Source organism: Leptodactylus fuscus, chromosome 4 (assembly GCF_031893055.1).
Source record: "Leptodactylus fuscus isolate aLepFus1 chromosome 4, aLepFus1.hap2, whole genome shotgun sequence".
NCBI classification, from domain to species: Eukaryota; Metazoa; Chordata; class Amphibia; order Anura; family Leptodactylidae; genus Leptodactylus; species Leptodactylus fuscus.
The window spans coordinates 26,607,845-26,630,151 of record NC_134268.1 but is presented as its reverse complement, the minus strand read 5'-3'; the positions used below and the strand labels follow the sequence as shown (position 1 = coordinate 26,630,151).

Here is a 22,307-nt window from a genome sequence, read left to right as displayed (position 1 = left end):
GTGGAGTGGCACCTATTGAAGGATTCAACGAGTTGGCGTTGGTGGAGGAGGTGAAAGATCCTCCTTGAACTCTCCTATTCTAATATGAGACCCCAGACCAGACTATACACTGTACTTACCTTCAGCCTCCTCACTGCTGTTCAGCTCGGGGGGCCACTATCAGTCCTAATACTATCCAACACCAGACTATTGTCTATGTCCGTCCACAACAAGTTCTGATGCTGGATGACCTAATACAATAGCAGGTCTGATCAAGAGCTGGAATAGAGGAAAGTTAGGAAAGTATTACATTAATACAAGAAATCCCAGTAGTCTGGGGCCACACGGTGGCTCATTGGTTAGCACTGCAGCCTTGCAGCGCTGCAGTCCTGCTGTGCAAATCCTGCCAAGGGCAAAAAACCATCTGCAAGGAGTTTGCATGTTCTCCCCGTGTTTGCATGGATTTCCATCCCATATTCCAAAAAAGACATACTGATAGGATAAAATATACATTGTGAGCTCTATGTGGGGCTCACAATTTACATTAAAAAAAAAATCCCAACAGTTGGACCTCCACCAATCAGAAAGTGATTGCATTTTCTAGCAATATGCCATTGTTTTCTGTGATGGTATTAATTAACCCTTTACCATTACTGGAGTATTAGTAAGAAGGGTGTAGGCAGCCAAGACAACTGATATGATGTATGAATAGAGACAGAGACCAGTACTACCTTTTTATATCCCATTTTCAGTAGGTGGTAATAATACTGTATATAAAGTAACATAAGACAGGAACTACAGGTAGCAAAGCAGTCATACACTGAATGTCATGAAAATGGATTTGGGACACGAAAATTTACTGTCACACTTGGTTAGGAATATGGTAGTGTCAGGCAACACCTGAAAGGGGATTCATTTTTGTCTTTGTTATGGGCCATGTGGTCTTCCAGTACGCCACTGGTTATTGATCTCTTTCCTAAACCACTAAAGCTGCTGTCCAATAAGAGAATTTATTATCATAGACTGGCTGTTATGATGTTTCTACAGCTCTACCTCCGACTACACCGCCAAGTGCCTGCGTCACACCAGACCCGGAGTGCCCGCGCTTCACCACCCCCTCTGCCAGTAACACATCTATACAATTTGGATTCTCCGAGTGTTATTCTCCTGTTATTACCAACATTACACCAAACTTTGGAACAATCTATGATTCAATAACCATCACAGGAACCGGGTTCAGTAACCTTACTTGTGCCAACCAGGTAAGCCTTATTACTTACTATCTTAATGGGAACCTCTAACATGACATTAAGCAGCAGGGATTTAGGGTCCCAAACCTTTGTATTGTGCCACTGCTCACCACCGATTGTCCACTGAGATGAGTTCACTGACGGACTCCAGTTCATGTACATTACACACAGTAAAGCTGAGCTTCATACACCTGGCTTCACTGGGAATGTTGTGCACTTAGAGCGCATGCGCAGTGAAGTAAAGCATAATAACCTTAGATTTAGTGCACGCAATTTACATGTGCCGGAGTGCCCCAGCTAATTCTTCTCAGCAGAAATCGGGCATTTACGTGTCAAGTAGAACCCACTTTTTTGATTTTCAAAGCTCCTACCACTAGGAGTGTTATACCAATAAGGTACTTAATCACATTGTACTGTACAGTAGATTTCCAGTATATAATGTCAGGATTCTCTTAGGGTTCTACTTCCGTTTGCTAAAATCCTGTTTTCTTGTGTCTTTTTATCTCAGGTCTCAGTGGGCAGGTATCCCTGTGTTGTGTCTTCTGCTGACAAAAATTCGCTTACATGTCGCCTGGATCCCCAGAACTCCATGGATATTGGGGTTGCACAAATGGTTTCACTTACAGTAAACAACCTGGGCAATGCTATAAACTCTGTAAGAAATGAGACTTATAGGAGATTCGCCCTACTACCCCACATTGACTATGTCTCTCCAGTCAATGGGTCAACTACAGGATCGACCAGAATTACTATACACGGGTCCGGGTTCATAAATGTAAATGGTAGTGTTGCAGTGACGGGGTTAGGCTGTAACATTGTATCTGTGAATTACACAGATATTGTATGTGACACGCTATCCAGTTATTCACACAGTGTTAATTTTGGGGTCACAGTGAAGGGAATCTCGGCCCGGTGCATTGGATCCTGCAGCTTTACCTATTCCAGTGCACTTACACCACAAGTATCCAATGTTTACCCAGCTCAGGTTGGAAACACTTCCACCACCATCTACATCAGTGGTCTTGGCTTTGGCGCAGACGTTAATGATGTAGTTGTTTATGTCGGTGGCACAAAATTATATGTAGTAAATGTCAATGACACATACATAACATGCACCATAGACCCCATTCCAGCCGGATATTATCCGGTCACAGTTACTGTACTAAGTAAAGGCTTGGCTCAGGGGTATTTCACCCTGTACAGTCCTGCTGTAGCCGCCCTCTTGACACCTTCTGGAAGTGTTTTAGGTGGAACTCTTCTACTCATACAAGGGAATGGATTTCATCCTGTCAACACCACAGTGCAAGTAGGCGGTGCGCCATGTCCAGTTACTGCAGTTACTCCGGGCAGTCTCCAGTGCACTACTCCTCCCAGCACCATTGCTCAAACTACAAGTGTAAGCATCCGTATACCAACTGTTTCTTACGCATTGCTCAGTTTCTCCTACTCCGAAGCCGATACCCCAACAATAACTTCAATTCTTCCAAACACAGGTAAGACTTTACTTAGAATCTTTCTATATTTCTTATATTATACAGGAGGGCTAACCTCTAAAGGTTTGTTTCATTCTTGGATCTGTTGGTTCAGTCCAAAGATTCATTTCTGGCTGAACTTATCCATCAGGAACTAGAAGTGCTTTTATTATACTCTTGGGAATTTCAGATACCAGATTATACTAAGCGAAAGCGCAGAAATAAAATAAACAGTTGACACCATGGTTCTATCTCGAAACGGAACATAATGAATACTCAATACTAAAAGGGCTATTGTAAGAGTTTTAACAATGTAATCGCACCGTAATTTTTTCAATAACGAGAAGACAGATTATCAGTAGTGGCAGACAGAGATGGATGCAGGAGATCTGCCATTGTCTATGGTAAGGAGAGTTGGCGTAAGGGTTTTTTGAGCAGGTATGATGTAACTCTAACTTAAAGGGGTATTCCCACGTCGCATACTCACCAGTCTTTACTGCTGTAAAATCTTTTTTCTTCCTGGTTTCTTGCATCATTTGGTGGGCGGGGTTTCACATGCAACCTGCTGTTTAGCTCCACCCCAAATTCGCGTGTAGCTCCGCCCCCTCATATTGGACTATTAAGTACAGACAGGAGCAACTCCATTCTGTGTTACATACAGAGACTGCCTGTCTCTGCCATAATGAACACAATTGAATTAGCTAACCTGATAACTGGGAGAACAGAAGAAATGAAAGCAGCTCCTCTCCCCTATCTGAAAGCAGGAAGCTAGGACACATGGTGTAGACACAGGAATAGCTAGATACACAGGCTCGCTCTCCTGCACATAGCCCCTCCTCCCTCCCCCCTGAGAGCAGTCACTTGACTCATGAGCAGATAAGTCAGGGCTGTGTCAACAATGAATTGAATAAAGTAAGATAGTGGACAAACAAAGCAGTTTTGCTAAAGCAGTGTATTTAGGAAAAGTCTTACATTCACATTTATTTATTTATTAATTTATTTTGTAAAGCCTGGAAAGGCGCAACTGCACTGTAAAAGGCTTGTTGTGTTCCACCTTGAACACACAGTTATGAGTATTGAGCAGCAGTATAATGGCAGTGAATGCTGCAATATGTATTACGATTCTGGCTCTTAACAGGGTATTCCCACGAACATAATTATTTTTTAAACTTGTAGATAAATAACATTTTTGCAAATATAAGTAATTAAACATTTTGCAGAGTTTTAAAGATTTTCTCTAAATATCTTGTGGTCTCAAGTTGTCTTGATTGGTTGCCAGTGGATACGGCCATGAATACAGAAACTTTCTAAATTCAGAAAATCAGCCATGATTTCCTTATTGTGGCCAGGATATTTTCTGATACATGTATGGCCCCGCCCGATATTTCAGCTACAATAAGAAAATCATGGCTGGGTTCCTGACAAGTCCCAGACCATAGAAAGTTTCTGCGTTTGTGGTTGTATCCTTTGGCAACTGATCAAAACAACAGACTCTCACCACTGAGATATTTAGAAAAAATCTGTAAAACTCTGCAGAATTACTTATATTTGCAAAAATGGCTGAATTCAGCGCACTGTTGGCTTTCCCGATCTGTGCCCCGGGTAAAGAGCTAGCGGTGCCGGTACTGTAGCGCTTTACAGTCAGAAGGGCGTTCCTGACAGTCTGTCAGGAACGTTCTTCTCCACAGCAGCGCCTATCGCGCTGTACTGTGTGAGCGGGGAGGAACGTCCCCTCCCTCTGCTCACAGTACTCGACCACAGGCGAGTATTATCAGGAGGGGAGGGGGTACTCACACTGTACAGCGCCCTTCTGACTGTAAAGAGCTCTTTACCCGGGGCACAGATCGGGAAAGCCGACAGTGCGCTGAATTCAGCGCACTGTCAACTTTCCAACAGTATATAGAACTGCCTGTGCCCAAATCAATGAAAGGTCCTCTTTAAAGGGATTTTCCCATTTCACTGTTTCAGCAGTTTTCCTGTTGTGTTTTCTTACTTCCTGTATTCCGGCCCCCCGCCCTACTTCCTTGCTGAATGGAACACTATGAAGGATCACAATACATATTCAGATCAGATAATATACACATGCTTGTAGAGAAAGGGCTTTATCAACAAACTGCAATTAGCTGAGCTATAGATAACAGTGAGAGCAGTGAGTGACATCACTTGTCCTATCTCACAGGTCGGTGGTTATGCTGCAGCTGTGTAAACAATGGGAGGAATAGGTTCACATAACAGGCAAACAAAGCAGCATTTCTTAAGCAATATATTTAGGAAAAGTTTTCAATTTACATAAACTAAAAATATAGATAGGATCCTTGAGATGGGACAACCCCTTTAAGAAGGGAAGGCTTTATGCTGGCGTTCCACAGTTTAATTTGAAAGGAGTAGCTCCTGTATAGCTCGCATTTTGTTATACTTAAAGTGGGCTGCATGCTGAATTATGAGACCCTGGACATAGGCTTTATGCAAGTACCAGAGACTAAACTGTAACACAAATGACGTAACTATTATTACACCAAGTAATGGAGGTCCCACCTTTGCATAGAGTTAAATCGTAATCATGATAGGAGTGTTGTTCGACCACGCAATATTGTATCTGTTCACCTGATAAAGTCATATCCTGGTATATAACTGATGCAAAATGTGAGCATTTTTCAAGGTTTCTATTCAATAAATATGTCAAAATCTTTCCCTCTTTGTAAACCACATCTACATTGCTTTTCATTTTTTACATTTGGTGAAGTTGTAAATGTTACCACAAATGGATATTGGATTAAGATTACTTGTTGGGTCATAAATCTTATTTTTTTTCTGTTGTTTCTCAGGGCCACCAGGAACCAACATCACACTGACCGGTTCTGGTTTTGGTTTGGATGCCTCAAAAATGACCGTGACCATTGGTAATGCCACATGTGCTATCTTAGCGGCGTCTGATAGCCAGCTGAACTGCACTGTCGGAGATCACTGGGGCGGCACATTCCCTGTTTCATTCCAGAATATGAAGGGATTTGCAAGATCCAAAGTAATATTCACCTATGAACTTAAAATGAGCGGGGTCTCTCCAAATCAAGGTTGGTATAACTTTGGACAAGCTGATACCAACCAGTATGACCACTCAGGGAATGAAAAAGGTCTGCAGGCATGGCTTTTTTTGTCAGCCACTTTCAGCTTAAAACTGTTTAAAGGGATTCTATCATTACAATCCTTTTTCAACTAAAAACGCGTCGGAATAGCCTTTGTATCTGCGCTGCCATTCCACTGTTATTTCCTTTCTTACCGTATGCAAATGAGTCTTCAGAAAGCACAGGGGGCGTCACCTGTACTGTCCGAAGACTCTCCAGCGATGCCTCCATTTTCTTCTCCCGACCGCTTCTTCGCCGTGTCATCAATCGCATCTTCAGCTGAAAGAGCAGACTGCGTATGTCTGTCGGCCATTTTCCTGAGGCTGAAAGGACACTCATGTAAGAGGCCACAGGAAAATGGCTGATGGACATGTGCAGTCGGCTTTTTGCGCTGAAGATGCGGCTGATGACATGGCGAAGAGGCTGTTGGGAGAAGAAGATGGAGGCATCACTGAAGAGTCTTCAGACAGCACAGGGGGCATCCCATGAGCTTTTTGTGCAAAGAAGACTCATTTGCATGCGGCGAAAAAAGGAAATAACACCGGAACAGCAGCGCGGATCAGAAGAACAAGGGTAAGTTCACATGGGGTTTTTTGGTCAGGATTTTGAGGCCGTATCCGATTTCAATGGGAGCCGGTCAGTTCTTTTTTACGGGAACTTTTTCTTCCAGCTCTCGGAAAAAAGTAGCGGTATGCTCATTCTTCAGGCCGATTCGCCTCGCAATTTGGCTTGAAGACACTCCTCTCCTCCCGATTAGGCCCATTCGTGCGACTAGATGCTGGTGCATTGCACCGGCATTCAGTAGCAGCTACCCGTTCTTTGGTCCAGAACCTGAGGTGGCCTCTGCCTCAGGTTCTGGACCAAAAATCACTTTGTGATCTTACCCTAAAGGTAAGAGAACAATACCGTATTTTCCGGACTATAAGGCGCACATAAAAGCCTGTGATTTCCTCAGAAATCGAAAGTGCGCCTTATAGTCCGGTGCGCCTTATATATGGATGGTAACTTCTTACAATTGAAGTTAGAGATGAGTGAATACTAATCAAATAGCACGCTCCTATTGCAATGTATGGAAGCGGCACGCAGACTTTGCCAACGGCCACCGCTTAACTCCTTGCGTGCTGAGCGCTTCCATTCATTTCAATGGAAGCGTGCCATTGAAATGAATAGAAGCGGCTGGCACGCGGGGGGGTTAAGCAGCCGCCGGGAAAGTCTGTGTGCCGCCGCTTTCAATCACATATGAGGCGCACCGGACAGCGCTGTGCCTTATAGTCCGGTGCGCCTTATATATGAACCTAGACAGGACTATAAGGTGCTCATGGGTATTGCGCCTTATAGTCCAGTGCGCCTTATAGTCCACAAAATACGATAGTCTTTCTTAAAGCTATTCCAATGTGTTCTTAGTTCAAAAATGGATTCTAATGATAGATTCACATTACAAAAATTTAAATTTTTTCTAGCTTCTTTTTCAGTGCTGTTTTTTTTTCAAGTATCTTTTTTAAACTTCAAAAAAGAAAAACAAAAAGCAGTGTGGACCTACCTTAACACACAGAGGCATAGCTATAGGGAGTGAAGATGTAGCATCAGGGAACCTAAAGTGCTCTTTACAACGCTCCCCTGCCATGCCCTATAGTAGTTTTCTTGTAGAGGATATCAGTGATCCTCATTTCCAATAATCCTATACAGGCAGTTTTGGAGGTGGATCAGTTCTCACAATCACTGGCACCGGATTTGATAAACAACAGTCTAAAGTACTCGTGTGCAACGCTGAATGCAAAGTGGATCGTGAAAGATCGAGTGCAAGTTTCTTGTACTGTGCAACGCCCATGAGGAACGGTAAGTGAGCTTCTATGATAGGAACTATTTGCTCTTTTTAATGGAGTATTTCATATAAAATAATAATTTTATATAATAAATTGTAATGTTAGAAGACTGTATTAAAAATATACGTATGGATCAAACTGTAGTCATTAGGGTTAGGAGAAACAGTATATAGGACTTACTTGGACTCGATGGTGGTCTCCAAAATAGGAAGCCAAGTGGTTGTTGTACAACCTCAAAAACATAACCTGCATTGTGGGATAGCGGAAATAGAAGTAAGGATCTCTTTATTCTGATATATACCATAACAAAAAAAAAAGTATAATTCTCAAATCTTTTAGTTATCAATTAGGAATTAAAAAATGGTTAAAAAGCTGTGAGGACTCATATAGAGATGTCTATAAAAATGAAAATGACTACAAAATAAGACCAGATGACAGCTGAACATTGATTTTAATGATGAAATTGTCCACTAATAGAGGGTCACAGGCCCCCTGTTCTCTCCTAATAGAAGTGGAATGTCCACGTATCTGATGTAGAGTATCGTGATGTGATTAAACGTGACATAGGATTATCCTAACCATTTACTTCCCATCTTCCATCAGATACTACCTCCTCCCAGAGCTGTAATGTCATGGTAATAAATGGAGGTACCAATGTACAAATCATTAACTCCTTCACTTACTCCTCCGCATTCACTCCTGTTATATCTGATGTCACCCCTAAGAGAGGAGGAACAGCTGGAGGAACCAGACTCACCATCACCGGATCCCAGTTCAGGTATGCCCCATAAATATAGGTTAAACTGGCCATACACATTACACCAATGTTTGCCAAACCCACCGGCCCTCCGAGAAGAATCAGCCAGTTGGAAATCAACATAACCAATCCTTTTATTTTCAGCAAGATGCCACCATCAGATGTTTTTGGCAGTTCTTACTTGATTCTCCCCAATGAGAGCACATGCACGCTCAGCAGAAGCAAGCATGCATGTATGGGTCAAATCTGTTGACTTGCCAAGTAGCTATCTGAAGTGTATGACTAGCTTTAGTTATAATGGTAGTGTTGGTATTGTAATGTTGATGTTAAAGGGGTTTTTACAGGTAAAATATACAAATGACCTATTCTTATGATAAGTAATTAATATCAGATCAGTGGAACCTGATAATCGCATTGATCAGCTGTACTAAGCAGTTGAAAGAGAATGGAGCAGGAAGCAGACAGCTCCCTCCTCTCTGTAGTGGTCAGACCATGTTACTGCAGATCAGGGCCCTTTCACTTCAAGCTGCAGCCATTATACTGAGAATAGATCTGTCTGCTTCCGGCTCCAGTCTCTGTGTCTAAGATGTTGAGAATAACTGATTATTGGGGGTGCTGGTGTAGGACCCCTACCAATTTAATATGTTTAGTCTGGAAAGCCACTTTTGAGACTGGGGTTAGGAGTAGAAGGTGTTTCCCTCATTTCAAGTCAGATGTTTGTAAGTGGGAATAGTCTGCGTTAGCTGATAGACACTGGACCCCTCTTTGCTCCATACTTGTAATACCATTGATCTGATATTGTATTTTGTTGACTTGATAGGTATGTCATATCACTATGATCTCTATAATGGGGTTATACTGAGGTTCCTCCACAACAAACAGCAGTGAGACTGATCCTGTGATAAGCTGCTTCCGAGGACCCACAATCTGGCATGGGGTTCCCCAAGCTCTAGTGTAGGAGTCACACTTTTAATAAAAATAATGATTTCATTTTCATCTTTTTTTCCCTCCTTTATAGCTCTAACATCTCCGCCATCACTGTCACCATAGCACAGTCTGTATGTACTGTCCAGACAGCGACTAGTACACAAATTGTCTGTATAACCAGCGCTCATTCTCCTTCACAAAGAGCCAAAGTCACAGTCTACATTGACGGTCAAGGCAACGCTAGGATGGTAAGAAACGAGATAACAACAGTAGAAATGTCATGTAGAAATTTTACTTGTGGTACTGTAAAGTTTATAATCATGTAATGTATGAAAAACATTGTTATCCTTAAAAGCTGCATGCTAGATATTGTTACTTATGCTTGAAACTGATATAATGTTATATAGTAAGATCTTTACACTCCTCTATCTGGACTCACATTCCATTTACTCTGGCTTCCTATTCTACCTACTACCGACACACTGAAGAAGGTCTCTAATTTGGACCGAAACGTTTGTATATTTTGTCGGAATAAAGTTACACTTTGGAAGCATACTACCTGAGTGCCGGACATTTCGTTCATTGTTATATGGTAAGATGGCGCCTGTATCCAGAATGGGTGCAAGAAAAACAAGTGCTTGGCTTGTTGACAGAAGACAGCGCCCCAAGGTTATCACGCAGGACCGGGAGTAGCGGCTATATACTGCACTGCTTAAACTGTTTCTGTTTGATTGAGATGTACTATACCAATCAGGAATGAATATGAAAATGTATGTTGTTATATCACTTCCTTTCTCTGCTACTATTTAACCGCCGTGTTTTTAATATAAAGTGCGTCAGCACACATGCCTTAGCTGAGAGAGGAACAAATACCAATACAGAGTGGTGTGACTTCTTTACTACCTGGCACTCAGCCTAATTAATTAGGACGACGACAGTTACCCGGGATTATTGGTCAATTACCGTAGTCATAAACATGGCTTTGACCTTATCAGTACCATGGTCCATGATGGCATAATATAATCAGTCTGAGAAGACGTATGATCCAGAAATAATCTTCAAGATCATATCAATGAACCAAAAAAGTATAAGCTCGGACCTTCTTCATCTGTGTAAAAATGGAAAATCAAAGCTGAGGAATAAGTAGTAAGAACAAGGGGTTCACACTGGGTTTTGTTAATGTGTTCAGGATTTGTGCAAGGAACGCTCCCGCTGTATACACATATGTCAGAGCCTACTATCGGTATCAGAGATATACATTGAGAAATCCTCCCTACATATTCCTATGATAGAAGGTGGAAATACAATCTGAATAGATCCGAAGTACTTAGGTCTATACACTGAATATGATGTAAGAGTGAGATCCTGATAATGGGGGTGTCCAGTTCCCATTCCTGGTTGAATGGTCATTACAGTCACATTATCTCTTTTTTTTAATTCCCATTTTCCTATTTCCCATTCATTCCTTTATACCATTTTTTCTTCCTATTCTTTTTAGGACAATGCAGACTTTTTCTACATTGATGTCTGGTCTTCTAAGTATACCTGGAGAGGAGAATCTCCACCAGATGAGGGGTCAATGGCGGTCATTACACAGGGGCAAACAATATTACTGGATGTCAGTACTCCGGTACTGAAGATGCTGCTGATACAAGGTAATGCGGCTATATCCCATACTGTAGTACAATGATATTCAGTGAATATTTAAAGAGGTCCTTTCACCACTTCCACCAACTCCAACTCTTTGCTAGTCCTTCCCGATAATAGACCTTATGTCTGATCTGATTTGTATATTGACTGGCGACTTGTTGTCCGACTGTCTCAGACTGTTGACCAGAGCCGTTTGATATCCGTCTCTGACCCTGTTTCTGACCAAGCTCAATAGTTGCGTGACCTGACAACCCACTTGTATTTGACCAGGCTTGAACTCTACCCTTACTGTCCTTTGGTGAGTACCCTAAAAATCTGACACTTATCACCGATCCTGTGAATAAGCGATAACTGTGACCAACACTAACCTCACCAATACGATTCTGGTTCCCTAGTTTTGGTCTTGTACATCTTCTGTTATGTCCACACTATTCTGTATCACAGTAATGTACACAATCCTTTTTCTCTACAACAGGGGGAACTCTGGTATTTGATGAGGCAGATATAGAGCTGCAGGCGGAGAACATCCTCATTACAGATGGAGGCGCTCTTCAGGTACTCACACCCCGATACTTACTGAGCTATAGAAGATACTGGCCAATAAAATTATATTAAATGGAATTATAAGATTAAAGTCGTCAGCTATATTTCCACACATAATATTTTTTTCGTCCATGTTTAGATTGGAACCGAGCAAGCCCCATTCCAGCACAAAGCAATAATCACCTTACATGGACATTTACGTTCTCCGGAGTTACCATTATATGGGGCGAAGACGTTAGCTGTGAGACATGGAACCCTGGATCTTCATGGTAAATATATGTAGAATGACACGGCCAGAGGAAACCTGTATTACAGCTCTCACCATTGTAGTCTCTTCTCATCCACATCTACATTCCATATACTGTTCACATCGAGCATAAGCGCCCTACTAAATAGAACAAAATATCCTTATAGGAGGCAGAGTACAAATAATCAGATGTAGTAACCCATAATACAGCCTTGTAAGACATCAGATACATTATTGGGATGTGTCTATCAAAAAACCGATGACTGATTCCATTGACATCCCGCAGAAATCTGGATATTGTTCTGCATATTGACTACATCTACAGGAAAGGTTGCGTAAGCTTGTACACACGTTACATTTCTTACATACTGTTACATACTGTCTTGTAATGTTCCATAGTTGCTGCAAATGTGCCCAATCTCCAGGAATGTCCCAAAATAAAGGTAGACCTCCTGGACTCCCAGAAGAGCTGACCAATCTCCCATGTCCCAGGTGCCCCATATTAGTTCCTATGTGACGTGGACATGTTATGTGTCATGTCAAAAAAAAGGCATGACCAGCACATTTTCATGCTTACATCATAAAAAGGGGCCCTGGGATATCCCCAAAATAGGGTAAAGATTTGGGGAATTCAAGGTTTTCTCTTTTCTAGGCATCCCCGTGCCTGTGACATGGACCAGACTTGCTCAGACAGCGCAGTCCGGAAGCTCAACTCTAATTCTACAGAAAAGTGTGACCTGGAAACCCGGAGATGAAATCGTGATCGCATCAACAGGTGGCAGGTACATATATAATCCAGAATCCCACTACACCGGGGATCAGCAAGCTTTTCTGTATGGTGTGCCGATTTCTTAAAAAAGGTCGAAGAGATAGTCATTGTGCCACATAATGAATGTAAGAATGTCGACCCGTTCATCTAAGTCACATAACACAAACCATAACCACAACCATTCCATTACATTTAGACTCTTTACAACAATTTATTGTATCATCCCATTATAGACACAGCCAAAGTCAGAATGAGAAGCGAATTATTCAGTCTGTATCAGCAGACGGTACAAACGTGACCCTAACAGAGCCATTACTGTACAAGCATTTGGGGATTTCGGTCACCCTACCCGATGGCACTGTTTTTGAAGCCAGAGCAGAAGTAGGTCTCCTTACAAGAAACATCGTTGTCAGAGGATCAACCAATGTGGAATGGAGCGACACCATACCCGCCTGCCCGGAAGGGTTTGATACCGGTAATGTGATGACTTGTTTTATTACAACATACAAGTGCTGAACACATGGCTATAAGTTTTATGTAGTCTACTTTGATGGTGTGTTTTTCTGAAGCGTTTTTTCTGGAGTGTTTATATCAAATCAGTGTTTTTGAGGAATAATATTTCACTTGTATCTATTGCTTCTTTAGTTACTTCTGGTTTTATCTTTAGAAATGTTTGTAGCAAGAAAGAAAAGTTAAGTTTGAATTAAATGGAAACCTTTTTTAATGGAAAAAAGTTAAATTTTTCATAAAGGTTAAGTTTAAAAAAGACAATATTGAGATGTACACTGTTGCATATAGTTGGTAGGTCCTAAACTCCTGCTGGGTTCATTATTTGAACTGAATGGGTGGCAGGTTTCAAGCAGAATTTGGAGCTGATTTTTAGGTGGAGTTTGCCTGAATTTCAGGTCGAAATTCAGCTTTGTGAACATAACATTATAAAAATAAGGTTGTTGTTCATTCCTACCAAATTCTGGTGCTTTCAGTCAACACTCCTCCTATCTGTATGGCCACCTTAAAAGGGTGGTCCATGATTTGTTATTGACTTATCCTTGGGATAGGCCATAAATATCTGATCAGTGGGGACCTTCAGCTGACCTTTCAAGAGATCAACTAGACAGTGCACTGAGCCGGAAGCAGATGGTTCTGTGGCCTGTATAGTGGTCCAGAGATGTTTCTACAGCTCAACTTCTATTCACTTCAATTGGAGAAGAGTTAAAGTAACGGTGCTCGGCCATTACACAGAGACCCGACGTACCCCTGAACAGATGTCGAGGTGCTGGCCATCAGTTCTCCACCAATAATTCAGCCATAATGATAGGCTATAATAAAATCATGGACAACCCCCTCCTTGGCCTATGGATAGAGGATTAATATGTTTGGTGATACAATCAGGGGATTTTGATAACTTATTTAGAGCAGTAACTAGAGATGAGCGAACAATAAAATGTTCGAGATTTGATATTCGTTTCGAGTAGCCCCTCAATATTTGACTACTCTAATCGAATATCGAATCCTATTATAGTCTATGGGAGGAAAATGCTCGTTTCAGGGGTAGGCAACGTTTGATCAAATTTAGAGATGAGCGAGTACTGTTTGGATCAGCCGATCCGAACAGCACGCTCGCATAGAAATGAATGGACATAGCCGGCACGCAGGGGGTTAAGTGGCCAGCCGCCGTCAAAGCGGAAGTACCAGGTGCATCCATTCATTTGTATGGAGCGTGCTGTTTGGATCAGCTGATCCGAACAGTACTTGCTTATCTCTAATCAAATTACACTTACCAAGTCCACGAGTGAGGGTCGGGCTGGATCCTCCGAGAAGTCTTCTCTGTGCAGCGTCCCCTCGGCGTCTTCCGGCTCTGAATTCACTCTGCCAGGCATTGGGCCTGGGCAGAGCCGACTGCGCTTGTCTGCACTACAAGTGGACATGCGCAGTCGGCTCTGCCCAGGCCCGATGCCTGGCAGAGTGAATTCAGAGCCAGAAGATGCTGCGGGGTAGCTGCACGGAGAAGACTTCTAAAGGTAGGAGAAGAACCAGCGTTGATTGGCCGACTGTATAGCATTCAGCCAATCAATGCTGGTTCTGCATCAAACTTTTCCATTCGAATAGCGAGTGGTACTCGATCGAGTACGAGTATTTCGAATACTGTAGTATTCAATCGAATACCTACTCGATCGAGTACTACTCGCTCATCTCTAGCAATAACCAATTCCTTGTGCCATATTGTAAGGTTACTCTTTTACTGTTTTTTCAATTTTCATGCTGTTGTTACTTTAGGTGAATTTGCCACACAGACATGTTTCCAGGGAAGATTTGGTGAGGAGATAGGAAGCGACCAGTTTGGAGGATGTATTATGTTCAGTGCTCCGCAATCCAGTCAACTTCAGTCCATTGGAAGAATAGAATATGTGGAGGTACGTGTGAAAAGCAAAAATAGTGGCCACATAATTCCACACCATCAGGAGATTCCTTATCAGCAATATCTTCTTATATGCGAGAACATTGATGATAATTTATTGGCGCACAAGATATCTAAGACAGCACTACACCAGTTAGGCCCTGCCCAGTATAATTGGGCCCTTGGAGAGAGGGGTCCAGTCCTGCTTAATCCAATCCCCTTTGCTATTGAATGTGGACAATCTGGGCAAGCCTTTCCGCTACCAATTAATTGCATTGTTAGCAAATAAAAGAGTACATAAGGCCCACCACAGTGGAGGGGCCCAGTTTGATGTCTACTACTGATAGTAGCCATTTTTGTCTTATATGTGGATTAGCCCCATACAATATCACACGCCAAAAGCTTCAGTGGCCACTTTTTTTTTAAAGAATTAGCAGGCAAATTGGGGACATTCTTTGAAGAAGACCACCTCAAAATCTTCTACATAACACTCCATGTGAACATACCCTTCAAGTCACAGAAACTTGAGTAATAATTATTGTATAAATAAAACACAAATACATTATTACACATATTTCTTTTGTAGGTTTTCCATGCAGGACAAGCTTTCCGGTTAGGCCGCTACCCAATAAATTGGCATTTAATGGGAGATGTCAAGTATAAATCCTATGTACGAGGTTGTAGCATTCATCAGACCTACAACAGAGCAGTGACCATCCACAACACTCACAACCTACTTGTAGAACATAACGTCATCTATGATATCATGGGTGGAGCGTTCTTCATAGAAGATGGCATTGAGCATGGAAATATACTTCAGTATAACTTGGCCGTATTTGTTCAGCAAAGTACCAGCTTGCTCAATGAGGACGTTACCCCAGCAGCATTTTGGGTTACCAATCCAAATAACACAATAAGGCACAATGCCGCTGCTGGTGGCACACACTTTGGCTTTTGGTACAGGATGCACGATAACCCAGATGGACCTTCCTACAATCCTAACATTTGTCAGAAGTTTGTGCCACTTGGAGAGTTCTACAATAACACTGTTCACTCTCAGGGATGGTTTGGCCTTTGGATTTTTCAAAACTACTTCCCGATGGTTGTGCAAAATCCCAGTTACTCTTGTAGCTATTATGGACCATCCCCAGCTATTTTCAGATCTTTGACCACTTGGAATTGTCAGAAAGGAGCAGAATGGGTCAATGGTGGTGCTCTCCAGTTCCACAACTTCACCATGGTCAATAATGAAGACACTGGCATAGAGACTAAGAGAGTCATTCCAACTTACGTGGGTGGATGGGGAGAGACTTATGGAGCAGTCCTCAAGAATGCTATCATTGTAGGACATCTGGATGAGCTAGGACTTGGTCCAGCTTTCTGCACCGCTAGAGGCATCACCCTGCCATTTGATGAAGGACTCACTGTCTCATCTGTAAAGTTTATGAACTTTGATCGACCAAACTGCGCAGCAATCGGTGTTACAAGCATTACTGGGTTATGTACTGACCGATGTGGAGGCTGGAGTGCAAGATTTAATGGAATACAATTCTTTAATTCACCCAACAAGGCGGGATTTAGATGGGAACATGAAGTTGTTCTAATTGATACAGATGGGACCCTAACAGGTAAATACATACATAACAATCTTATAAAAGACCCCCACCCAGAAAATGTAACCATATAACCTGGAAATAATATGATTCTAGTGGAATAGCATCTGATTCTTAAGATGGTCATACAAATGAGTAATGTCAGCTGACAACTTTTCCAGCCAACAGTTATTTTTTCCATCTCCAACATACATATGCATGCTAAGCTTTCAATGTGGAAAGGGGAATAAACTGTTACCAAAACCCTCTTGCAGTAATTTATCTTCTGTGGGACCAAAGCATCGGTCATGTTTAATTCCAACATGGCCATTCCCTCTTTGCCTCAGAATCTTCTGTTGGGGAAAAGGTTGGTGGGTTTGTATGACCAGCTTTTAAGAGGTTGTTCCAAAATTGACACTTATCACCTATTCGTAGGATAGGTGTTAAGTGTATGACTGCTGGGACCACCATGGTTCATGAGAATGGGGGTGTCTTGCCTCCACATTTGAATGGAGTGACAGTCATGCTTTGAAAGTCGCCCACTCTATGAAACTGATGAGGATACGTAGCTGTTCTATCTCTGTCATTCTTATAGACTATGAATAGAGTGGAAGCAGAGATGTAACTTGTATGTAGATGTAGCCCCAGTGCATATTCTGTAAAGAGGCCTCTATGTATCTTGTGCAGTTTAGAATAGTGGTATCATTTACCTTTGGGGCCTCCTCAGGGTCAAGGGTGGCACAACTGCGACTCCACTCAATCAGGTGACACAAGGTCTACATTCTCATGATCACTAAAGTGCTGAGAATAAGTGATGTATTGAACATGTGACAGCTCCTTAAGGGTATCCATGGATTATAAGAAAATATAATTGAGATCTGGAGACAATTGTTCATGGTTTATGGCCACCTAAAAACTTGACATAGATGAACCACTGCCACAACCTGGAAGTCATTACACCAAATTATATGAAGGAGCAGCATCCGGCTCAATGACGTCATACACCCAGGATTACTGCTGAGACCCAATCACAGGGGCCCACTGAGCGCCATGATGTAATAACGATTGGTGTGGCCATGTCATTAGACACATGAAGTCACCAGGAGAGTACCAAACACCACGAGCATGCCCAAAAGTGAAGGAAGATGAGTCTCAATGTTTTTTTTTTTCACCTTCCCTGGGCCTCCACCTATTACACTCTGATGTCTAAACAGTATATTTCTATACCTCATAAAGATTTTGTCAAACCTTATTTTTTTTACTGTTAAGATTCATTTTAATGATTAAGAAGTAACAAGTATATTTTGACTTTGATACAGGAAAGGTAGGAGGGAAGGTGGTACCAAAAAGTGGCCTCCTTGATCCTTCCCAGTGCAGCCAAAACAGTGACTGGAGCGCCGGCTTCCCTGGATACGTCTGTAACGCCTCCGTCAGCTTCCACAGATTGGCCTTCAGTAACCCAGCTCTATATTATTATGTCTCAAGAGATGTCATCATCTCAAATTCTTTTGGTATGTTCATGATATTGTGTATTTACTGTTGAAAAAGCTTAAAGGGAATGTCCACCCTTTAAATTGTTTTGTGCTTTTTCTTTCTCTTTCTTTCTTTCTTTCTTTCTTTCTTTCTTTCTTTCTTTCTTTCTTTCTTTCTTTCTTTCTTTCTTTCTTTCTTTCTTTCTTTCTTTCTTCTTTTTCCATTCATAGAGCCCAATGAGTGTTTATTTTTTGCATGCTTGGAAAAAAAGCTGCCTTTTTCCAATTATTTTCTTACGTGATTTGATATTTTGGCTTTCACTGCAGTAAAAATGACATGTTCACTATATTCTTAGGCTTGGCCTTATCACAGCAATACTAAATTTATATAATTTTTACTGTGTCTTAATACCTTTCCAAAATTCTAAATTTTTTATTGATCTAAGGAAAGGTGGGGTGAATTATTATTTTTTTTTTATTTCCTTTTTAAATATTTTTTCAATATAGACCATGAAACTCGCTCTCCTTTACTCTCTCTAAACACAAGGTAACTTTTACTTTTAGGTGCCAGCCATGTACCTTACCTGGTACAACGCCTGACACACCCAAGTGGATGGATGGCCTTGTTACCTAATGCAGATTCCTTCAACTGGTATTTCTATGGAGCTGAATCTATCACAAATATTTCCTATACAGGAACCTTCTATGGATTTAAGGTAAAGTCAAGACATCAACTCCAAACTGTGTGACCAGATAACTGGTGTTGCTGTCAGATTTCTATATTACTACCATTTCCAATAACTTTACCATATGATTGTATTCTATATAGAGCGAGGACTATGTGCTGATATCCCACAACTTTACCGAGAGTCCAGACAAGTTCCAAATAATTGATACCCGCAATGCGTCCACACAGCCGGTGAGCTGGAGCAATAATAGCAATGGAGACTGGTACTTCAATGATACCACAACCACCCTGACCTATCTAGGTAGGTACATGTGTGTGTGATCCTAGTACTCACTATTGCTCAGGTACTAAAAAAAAAGAATCATTTAATTCAGAAATCAATAGTAGAAGCAAATACAGGAAACTTTATAATATTGCAGTCATGGCACACTAGTGGTCACAAGGCAACTCTATTCACTAACATTAGTGAAGGAGTCACAGGGCCACCAAGTAATTTTTGTTGCCTCAATGAGGTCACAGCCAAAATCACTGTATAGACCTAACCTTATTCACTTCAGTGAAGGTCAAGGACTTCACTATAGTGTCCTATATGGAGATGCTTTTAAATAAGACTTTCTATATGCAGGCTCAGGAGTTAAATCTGCTCCATACATGGCTGATGGCTGGTGTATATCAATGTCCTGGAGTTCATTCTGATCGGCATCTATAATATTTTAAGTACAAATCTATCCCGGTAAACCAGTCATTCTATGACATTAACCTGTTTATGTGTATTTAGAGTTCTTTTTATTCATAAGACTTTTTTTTCTCCTAGTGTCTGGAAAACGCAAAGTTCAGAGACGAGCTGTGGCCGGGACCCTCGATACAACCATGACAAACATTGATGTAAACCTGGTGGTCTATCAATGCTATTTTAAGAAATGTATCCCACCCCCTCCCCCAACCCCACCCACACTTTACCCGGCATCCCATGAGTAAGTCTGATTGGATGATAACTTGTAGATGTGTAATTCTCACATTGTATCAGAAAATTTCTGTAGACAAATTAAATTTTAAACTAGTATGAAATCATTGTCAAGGGATTCTAAAGGTAAGTTCACACTGGGTTTTTTTGGTCAGGATTTTGAGGCCGTATCCACCTTTAAATCCTGACCAAAAAGACGGCTGCCATTGAAGCAAGGTGCTCATTCTTCAGGTGGAGTCGCCTCACGATTCGGCCATAAGACACTCCCTCCTCCCGACTAGGCCCATTCATTGGGCCTGATCTGGAGCAGAGTGCACAGCTGGATACCGATGCAGTGCACCAGCATTTAGTTGTGGCTACCTGTTTTTTTGGTCCGGATCCCGAGGTGGCCTCCAAATCAGGTTACAGACCAAAAAACCCTGTGTGAACTTACCCTAAAATGGGTAGTCCCATCTCATTAAATGATAGGTCATTAGAAATCACTAGGATATGCCGTCACTTTATCATTGGTGTGGATCCAACCTCTGGCACTCCTATTGAGAATGAGGGCAGGGCTTATTCAGTGATGTAGCCCCTTCAGTGTTTCCTATACAGCAGTACCTGACTACCCACTGAACAGGGAACCTACAGCACCGCTTCATTCAAGAAAAACCAGTACAGCACCCCCTTCTTCTCAGAATTGATATGACCTCGATGGCCATCTGGAATCAGTAAGGTTCTGAGAATGAATCCTGAGCAACTTGGCCAACCCACTAAGATGAGGAATTGCATCTTAGCCCCATTTAAAGGGAGTCTGTAACTAGAACCCGGTGTATGAACCCAGCCCTGCAGATAAATAGATTAGAATCACCTGAATTGAACAGTATTTTCTCCTTGTGAAGCAGTTGCCTCGGTATTGCTGTTTTTTGTTTTATTTTTGTTTGTTTTTTTAATGCAAATGAGCCCTTTGGAGTAAGGGCTAGTTCACACGGGGACATGGAGGCGGATTTTGACAGCGGAATCCACATCATAATCTGCCTCCATACAATGATAGTCTATGTAGAGGGCTTGCTTTTTTTTTTCGCTAGCGTTTTTTTACATTAGGCGAAAAAAGAAGCGACATGACCTTTTTTCAGGCGTTTTCCGCCTGAAGAAAGCAATAGAAAAGAATAGGAAGCGCAAAACGTGCGTAAAAATAAAATGCACGGTAAAAAACGCAACAGGTTTTTTGCGGCCTGTTCTCTTTTAAGGGATGGGAAAACCACCTGCCCTTGTTGGAAGCGGTTTTTACAAAAAAACGCTCCACAAAAAGCGGGCCAAGGTCCAAAAAACGCTTCCTAATTAGGAAGCGTCTTTTTCCGGTGCCAAAATAAGCCACACGTAATTTACGTGTGAACTAAGCCTACCAAGATTGTCCTCATTGCTCCAAATATCTTATTTGCATATTGAAAGATATGGCGATATATCAGCGACAGAGGCACAAGAGAAAAGCATCATTCGATTCATGTGATCCTGACCTATCTATATTCGAGGCCAGGTTGATAAGCTGGGTTCTGGTGATTCACTCCCTTTAAGTATAACTGGCACTGTAGTCCCTTGATTTTCAGGGTTAGGACAGGTCAGACCCCTACGGTCATATCAGGGATTCTTCTTCACAGTGAAGTCCACATTAATAAATAAGGTAAGGGGAACCAGCTCAAAAGTCAAAAGGCTCAAGAGTCTTCAGATAGTCCTTTTATGAGAGTGCCAGGGTGATATTTCCCTGCTGTAGGGATATGCTCTCTATGCTTGGCCTCTTCAGTCAAGGAAGAGATAATCTATAAGAAAATTCATCTTGTCTTTCCAGTTTATGGTCCAGTCGTTCCTTTTGGGAATCATCAAAAGAAAACAATAATACCGTACCAAAAGAAGGATCCAGTGTTGTCATCCCAGCAGGTAACAAATGTGTCTTATTAAAAAAGATGTTTTATATATTTCAGTGTTTTCTTTATAATTAGTTCTATTACATGTCATTAGGGTTGAGCGATCGTGTTCTTTTTAGGTGGGATCGAGATCGTTGATTATTTCCCACAATGCTTTGCTACTGGCCATGCATTGTGGGAAAAGATAACAATGTTAGCCTTCACACTGAGTATATGCTCCGCTCATTCTGAGCAGAGTGTATACTCAGTGTGAAGGCTCTGCGGCAGTTCCATAGGAATGAATGGAAGTGCTGGCACACAGCCTTAACCCCCTGCGCGCCGGCTGCGTCCATTCATTCTAATAGGAGACTAGCTAACATCTGTAGTAGCTACTTACCTGCAGAGATGGCTGGTCTGGTGCCCGGTGTTCTCGTTCTTCTTCACCTCGCTGCCCCCACCTCCCAGGTTAGTGTTAAAGAGCTAGGAAGAAGGTGGGGCTTGTGGCTTAGGAGAGTGTGGGTGGGTACAGGGCGGGGAAACGTGACGTCTCCCATCCCAGTACCCGCCCACACTCTCCTAACCCGCCCACACTCTCCTAACCTTGGAGGCAGGGGGCAGCGAGGCGAAGAAGAACGAGAACACCGGGCACCGGACCAGCCATCTCTGCAGGTAAGTGGACACCAGGGGAGACTAAGTAGCCAGAGTATTAAAGAATAAAAATCCTCTGACTACTTACTGATTTAAAAAATCACTACACAGTGTGGATTCTAACAA

General features: G+C 42.0%; 1 protein-coding gene across 1 annotated transcript in view; it reads left to right on the top strand.

The window, feature by feature from the left end:
• The window catches only part of LOC142200098 (fibrocystin-L-like), a 134,758-nt gene that overhangs the window by 75,680 nt on the left and 36,771 nt on the right, over nucleotides 1-22,307 (top strand). Inside the window, exons 37-54 of the mRNA XM_075270162.1 lie at nucleotides 1,027-1,241; nucleotides 1,738-2,722; nucleotides 5,527-5,772; nucleotides 7,510-7,659; nucleotides 8,250-8,424; nucleotides 9,422-9,578; nucleotides 10,829-10,985; nucleotides 11,456-11,535; nucleotides 11,663-11,792; nucleotides 12,423-12,552; nucleotides 12,773-13,014; nucleotides 14,817-14,953; nucleotides 15,524-16,565; nucleotides 17,849-18,040; nucleotides 18,566-18,717; nucleotides 18,831-18,990; nucleotides 19,504-19,663; nucleotides 21,479-21,567. Coding sequence (XP_075126263.1) covers nucleotides 1,027-1,241; nucleotides 1,738-2,722; nucleotides 5,527-5,772; nucleotides 7,510-7,659; nucleotides 8,250-8,424; nucleotides 9,422-9,578; nucleotides 10,829-10,985; nucleotides 11,456-11,535; nucleotides 11,663-11,792; nucleotides 12,423-12,552; nucleotides 12,773-13,014; nucleotides 14,817-14,953; nucleotides 15,524-16,565; nucleotides 17,849-18,040; nucleotides 18,566-18,717; nucleotides 18,831-18,990; nucleotides 19,504-19,663; nucleotides 21,479-21,567 — 4,599 coding nt within the window. The remainder of the gene's footprint in view (nucleotides 1-1,026; nucleotides 1,242-1,737; nucleotides 2,723-5,526; nucleotides 5,773-7,509; nucleotides 7,660-8,249; nucleotides 8,425-9,421; nucleotides 9,579-10,828; nucleotides 10,986-11,455; nucleotides 11,536-11,662; nucleotides 11,793-12,422; nucleotides 12,553-12,772; nucleotides 13,015-14,816; nucleotides 14,954-15,523; nucleotides 16,566-17,848; nucleotides 18,041-18,565; nucleotides 18,718-18,830; nucleotides 18,991-19,503; nucleotides 19,664-21,478; nucleotides 21,568-22,307) is intronic.